This window comes from Lynx rufus, unplaced genomic scaffold, assembly GCF_022079265.1.
Source record: "Lynx rufus isolate CCGP_SWC_20201006 ecotype Redwood Valley unplaced genomic scaffold, mLynRuf1.p SCAF_2, whole genome shotgun sequence".
Classification (NCBI taxonomy): Eukaryota; Metazoa; Chordata; class Mammalia; order Carnivora; family Felidae; genus Lynx; species Lynx rufus.
In genome coordinates this window covers 8,309,135-8,315,134 of record NW_025814834.1, presented here as the reverse complement: position 1 = coordinate 8,315,134, position 6,000 = coordinate 8,309,135, and the positions used below count along the sequence as shown (strand labels likewise).

Below are 6,000 nucleotides of genomic sequence, written 5' to 3'. Positions count from 1 at the left end.
CCCAACAGCAGGGTGCAGGGAGGCCTGCCTGGGAAGGGGGAAGGGGGAGAAGGCAGAGGGAATCGGAGGGGGAAAAGGAAGCTTTGTCTTCCTCTGCCTCCCCTACCACGGAAAAAAAGTCCTAATAGGGCCAGAGGGAGCCGGTGGGGACCGCGGGGCGCCAGGAAGGTTGCAGGTGGGTGGTGTCCTGGTTCACAGTCTTCCAGAAGGGCCGACGACCCCATGGAAGCTCCGCGGGGGAAACCGAGTACCCGGGGACAGAGGTGACGGGAGCGATCCTCGTGGGCTCCGAGGTCCCCACTCCCGGTCGGGCCTCGGGTTCCGCCTCTAGGAAATGGGCCACGGGCGCTCGCCGCAGTGCGGAGGGCTGGCCCGGCGGCCGAGGGGCTGGAGGGCCGGGGGCGCCGAAGGGGTTAACGCACCTGGGCCGCCGCCGCCCCTCCCGGTCCCTCCTCCGGCCGCGGGGAAGTGGAAAGTCGCGGCGGGGGCGCGGCCCGGCCTTCGCTCCCGCCCGCCCCGTCCTCGTCCCCGCCCGCCGTCCCCGAGCCGCGGCGCCCAGAGCTGCGACCCGCGCGTCCCGCTCCGCCGCCGCCCCGGCCCGGGCCGCCATGTCTCTGTGGTGAGTGGGGGACCCGGCCGGGCCGTCGGGCGGGGGGCCGGGCCGGGGGGCGCGGGGACCCTGGGCCCCCTCCCCCGAGGTCCGGGATGCACGGGGGTGGGGGGAAGCCGGGCGGCTCTCGGGGATGGGAGGATGCCGCGCCGGGTGCCCCGGGGCTGGCCTCAGTTTCCCGGGACGGACGGGCTCGGCGGCGGCGGCGGCGGCGGCGGCGGCGGCCGGGATGCCTGGGGGTGCGCGGCGCCCGCACCAGCCGGACGCGGCCGGGCTCCGCGGAGCCCGTGCGCGCTGCCGTCGCCGGCGGCCCCTCGGCTCTGCCCGGCCCGGGCCCCGCGGCACCCTGAGCCCACCTCGGGACCCCGGGCTTTGGGGACTCAAGGGCTCTCCGGCAGCCCGGTCGCGTCCCCCGTTCTGAGGGCCTCCTGCGTCCTGGGCGACCGCCGTCCTCTCCCCGCTTCCCCCCCACCCCGCCCCAGGGGCTTTCCTTCCTCCCGGAGAGCTCGGGCCTCCAGCCCCACTCCCCCTGTCCCCTTCTCTTTACTCCCCTGAGGGACTTTAGTCCTACAAATGGAGTGGGGCGGTGCAGGTGGATAGGCCTGGGCAGAGGGGCCTCGCCCGCATCCCCTTCCCCTGGGGTGACCCCCGCCGGACTTCCTCCAGTCCCGACCTCCCCGATTCAGGAGAAGGGGTGTTTCGCTGAAACGCCTGGGGCAAGAGACCCTGACCCAGAACATTCTGCTGTCCCCCGTGGGAGGGTCGAGTCTTGGGTCACACCCCCCACTCCAGCACCTGGGGTGACCCAGTCTTCCTCCTACCCCATAAAGGGGAACCCTTGGGACTCCATGGGAAAACATCGCTCCAGGGGGCTCAGCATTTACCAGCCCTGGGTGCCTGAACCTTCAACTAGCCAGGCATGAGGGCCACCCCCAACTTCTCCAGCGTCCCTGTAATGCCACATTGCAGTCTATTTCTTCCATTTACCCTGCGGCTCCCCCTCTGGAGGTTGGGGCTGTCTCCCTCTCGGCCTGGCCCTGCGACGCCACACTTCTGGACTGCCTGTGTCCCCAAAGCCCCCAGCCCCTGTGTCTCCACAAGAGAGACCAGGCCAGGAGGCCTAGCCACCTCCAGAGTGTGAGCTGAGGAGAGAGGGTCCCGGGGCCCCAGGGCTCAGGCCCCCTGCCTTGGGCCTGCCAGCACCTCTAGCAAAAAGCTCTAATTTCTGCTTCCGAAATGGGTGTGGTAGGAGCTCTGTGGACAAAGAGGGTCCCTGGAGAGTGGAGGTCTGAATGTGTTCCCTTCCCCGGGGAGGCAGAGCTGGGGGAACGCCATCTCTCCTAGTGGGAGAGTGGGGCCCAAGCTGAGCAGAGCCGGTAAGAGGGCAGGAGACCCCTGTCCCATTCTCGGGCCTCGCTCAGCCATGAGGGCAGCTATTGTGTGTTGGATCAGATGGATGGGGTGGAAGGGGAAGGGACAGGCTTCTTCAGGTCCCACGTTAGAGACTCTCCCTGATGTCCCCCCAGAGGTTCCTGAGCTCCCAAGCTGTAGAGCGGGTGCTGTCTCTGCCCCCCAGGATGGTTCACCCCAATGGGTCATGAGGTTTGCACAGAGAAATGAAAGCAAACCGGGTGCCTTGCCGGGGTCGGGGAATAGGCAGAAGTCTCCACCAGAGGTCGTCCTTGTAGACGCACAGCATCCCCGGACTGCATACCCACTGTGTGCCAGGCACATTAGATAGCACTCCAATTCCTTGTTGTTATCCTCATGCCGGGGAAAAAGAAACGACAGTTTGGAGAGGTTAAGGGGACCCACTCAGAGTCACTAAGCTTATAAGTGGCAGAGCCAAGATTTAAACCCCTGCAGCCTGACTCCACAGTGCTTGTACTTAAACTTCGTGCAGCGAGGTTGCCCTGGTCCTGGAAGAGGGAAGTCAGGGTGGGGGAGAAGGCAGGACCCTCCTCTGACCACTCGGGCCGCAGGACCTGAGTCTGTGTCCGGGCTCCACATGCCCATCTGGGACTGCAGCTCCGAACAAGGCTGCTGGAGAGTCACAGGGGACTCACCCCTTCCTCTCTCCTCTGAACCACCCTCCATCCCCTCACCCCTAGGAAGAAAACCGTCTACAAGAGTGTGTGCCTGTCCCTGGCCCTGCTGGTGGCCGTAACGGTATTCCAGCGCAGTCTGACTCCCAACCAGTTTCTGCAGGCACCCCCGCCCCCCACTCTAGAGCCACAAAAGGCTCAGAAGCCAAGCGGACACCTGGTGAACCCCAACAGTTTCTGGAAGAACCCGAAGGATGCGGTTGCCCCCACGCCCATGGCCTCACGAGGGCCCCAGACTTGGGATATCAACATCACTAACTGCTCGGTCAATGTCAACTTGACCCACCAGCCCTGGTTCCAGGGCCTGGAGCCACACTTCCGGCAGTTTCTGTCCTATCGCCACTGCCGATACTTCCCCATGCTGCTGAACCACCCGGAGAAGTGCCACGGTGACGTCTACCTGCTGGTGGTGGTCAAGTCGGTCATCACGCAGCACGACCGCCGCGAGGCCATCCGCCAGACCTGGGGCCGTGAGCAGGAGACGGTGGGCAGGGGCCGCGGCGCCGTGCGCACCCTCTTCCTGCTGGGAACGGCCTCCAAGCAGGAGGAGCGGGCCCACTACCAGCAGCTGCTGGCCTACGAAGACCGCCTCTACGGCGACATCCTGCAGTGGGACTTCCTCGACAGCTTCTTCAACCTGACCCTCAAGGAGATCCACTTCCTCAAGTGGTTTGACATCTACTGCCCCAAAGTTCACTTCATCTTCAAGGGCGACGACGATGTCTTCGTCAATCCCCCCAACCTGCTCGAATTTCTGGCGGACCGGCAGCCACAGGAAGACCTGTTTGTGGGCGACGTCCTGCAGCACGCCAGGCCGATCCGCAAGAAGGACAACAAATACTACATCCCGGGGGTTCTGTACAGCAAGGCCAGCTACCCGCCATACGCGGGCGGAGGGGGCTTCCTCATGGCCGGCAGCCTGGCCCGGCGCCTGCATCACGCCTGCGACACCCTGGAGCTGTACCCCATCGACGACGTCTTCCTGGGCATGTGTCTGGAGGTGTTGGGCGTGCAGCCCACGGCCCACGAGGGCTTCAAGACTTTCGGCATCTCTCGGAACCGCAACAGCCGCATGAACAAGGAACCCTGCTTTTTCCGCTCCATGCTTGTGGTGCACAAGTTGCTGCCCGCCGAGCTGCTGGCTATGTGGGGGCTGGTGCACGGCAACCTCACCTGCTCCCGCAAGCTGCAGGTGCTCTGACCCCGGCCCGACCACCGGGCCGGGCGAGGGCAGGTGTTCCTGAGCCCCAGAAATCATGGGGCCGGAGCCGCAAAGCCAGGACGTGGTCTGTGGTCCCCTGCAGGGAGCTGGAGGGTTTGGGCCGTGTGCGCCCCTGGGTGTGATGGGGTGCAGTTAGCCGGAAGGAGGCCTCCCTGCGCGGACACTCCCCAGAAAGTGGAGCTGAGGCCCAGGACCGTTGGGAACTGTCCGGACCGCGGGAGGATCATCTTGGGAACCAGGCCACCGGCCACTGGTCGCCCTCCTAACCTGGGTGCCCTGCTTGGCTCCCCGTGACCTGGTGGAGGCCCTGGCGGTCTCTGAAGGAAGCCGGCGCTCAGGTACCCGGGTTAGGCCTGACCCCGGACGGGTCTGTGGCGGCCCTCTCATCTTCACAGAGAAGATTCTCGTTCTCCCATGAAATGCCTCAGTCTCCCCCCACTGGGCCCAAGCAGCCCTTTCAGGAGAAGCTCAGCCCTGTGCAGGCTCACAGGCCCCCCCTTCCCCCACAGTCCCTGCCCCTGGGTCTCCAGGAGACGGAACCTCAGAAGGCCCTCAGCGCCGCCCCCGCCCCCCAGACCCGCCTGGAGTTGCTGCTCAGTGTCTGCTCCCAGGTGGCCTGACTCCTGGCCGTGGCCTGTGATGCTCCATCCGCCCCCGTCTGGACGCGCGGCTGGCCGCTCCGACTACCTCAGCCATCCTCAGAACCTCCGGGCGGGCCGCAGCCCCCCCAACCCCACCCCTGACACAGGGCCAGAGAGCAGTGCTCCAGCCCCCCGCGGTCACGGTGCTGCCCCACCGGCCCAGGGCCCTCGTGCGGTCCCACTGAGGCCTGGCTCCCCGGCCGGAAACCAGCTGGTTTGGCCCCGGAGATGGACGTTCCTCTATTACTGTGAAGTTTTATTTATGAAGAATCTGGAAGGAGAGAGTGCCAGGCCTCAGGAGATGGTGGTATTCTTCCCTCCCCTTCCCTCATTCCAGCAAGAGTCCACCTCCCTCGGCCACTCGCCTCCCCCCAGAGCACCCCCATGCCCGTCACAGCGCCCCCCCCCCCACCCAGAACCCTGCCCTCCCTGCACACCTACTTCTCCAGGGCCTGAGCAGACCAGCGTGTGCCCCTGGGAGGGGATGGAGGGACCCTTGTGTTCCACCTCGCCCGGGGCCGGGGGTCCTTGTGGATGGGTACAGAAGGATACCACCTCATTTCTCAGGGTGGAGTCACCTGGGAAGCGACTGCGGGATCAACTCTGTTTTCTCAATAAAAGGAGGTGGTTGTTTTCTGGTGTGAAACTTCCTGTCACCATTTCCATCAGAGAGTGTCCGGGGCCCAGGTTGCCAGAGATTTCTGAAGACACGGCTTGTTCCTCCCTCTTGCCGGTGGGTACACAGGACCGCTTGAAGGGCTTTAGAGGGATGTGGGTGCCAGGATTAAAGCAGAGACCACAGAGAGACGCCCCCTGGACGGGGCGCCGGAGGGGAGAAGCATGCCGGCTAATGGTGCATTCCCGTGGAGGCTGATGCGCCCGTGAGCGGGGTCGGGTGGGAGTGTGCACGAGCTTGCGGGCTCCCTGATGTCCCTTGGGTCAACCTGGAAGCACTGATACGGTTGACGAGAAGCACTGAAACAGTGGCTCCGTGGGGTCCGGGGTTGGTGGTACAGGGGACTGCAGGGTATGGGGAACCTTGGCCTAAGTTGCTTACCTCTGGGTTGGGGAGAGCAGCTGTCCCCAGAAGAGTCGCTGGGGCCCTAGTGAGCAAACCAGCCGCTCCCTGCCTGGGCCCAGCTCCAGGCATCACAGAGTAGGTCAGATGCCCCCGGCTGTCTACACTGGGCCTCTCCTCCAGGGAAGTGGAAGGAATGGCCGGGTCCTAACGTAACACAACATCTAGGAGTGCAGAAGGGGGCACGGGACTAAACGGCTGTCCCTCGCGGCCCCGGCTGTCTGGGTCCAAGCCCCAGAGGGAAAAGGGACACGGCAGCTCTTCCTCCTCAGCCCAGATTTTCCCATGTCTCAGACGACCAGCTGCATAATTTGAAGGGCCCAGTGCAAAATGAAAATGCAGGG

The 6,000-nt window shown here is 65.0% G+C and overlaps 1 protein-coding gene across 1 annotated transcript; it reads left to right on the top strand.

Moving 5' to 3' along the window:
- Positions 1-751: 751 nt before the first annotated feature.
- Positions 752-5,456, top strand: B3GNT7 (UDP-GlcNAc:betaGal beta-1,3-N-acetylglucosaminyltransferase 7). The gene is made up of 2 exons (XM_047085497.1): positions 752-849; positions 2,722-5,456. The coding sequence occupies exons 1-2, from the start codon at positions 752-754 to the stop codon at positions 3,914-3,916; spliced, it is 1,293 nt and encodes a 430-aa protein (XP_046941453.1). The 3' UTR covers positions 3,917-5,456.
- Positions 5,457-6,000: the final 544 nt, after the last annotated feature.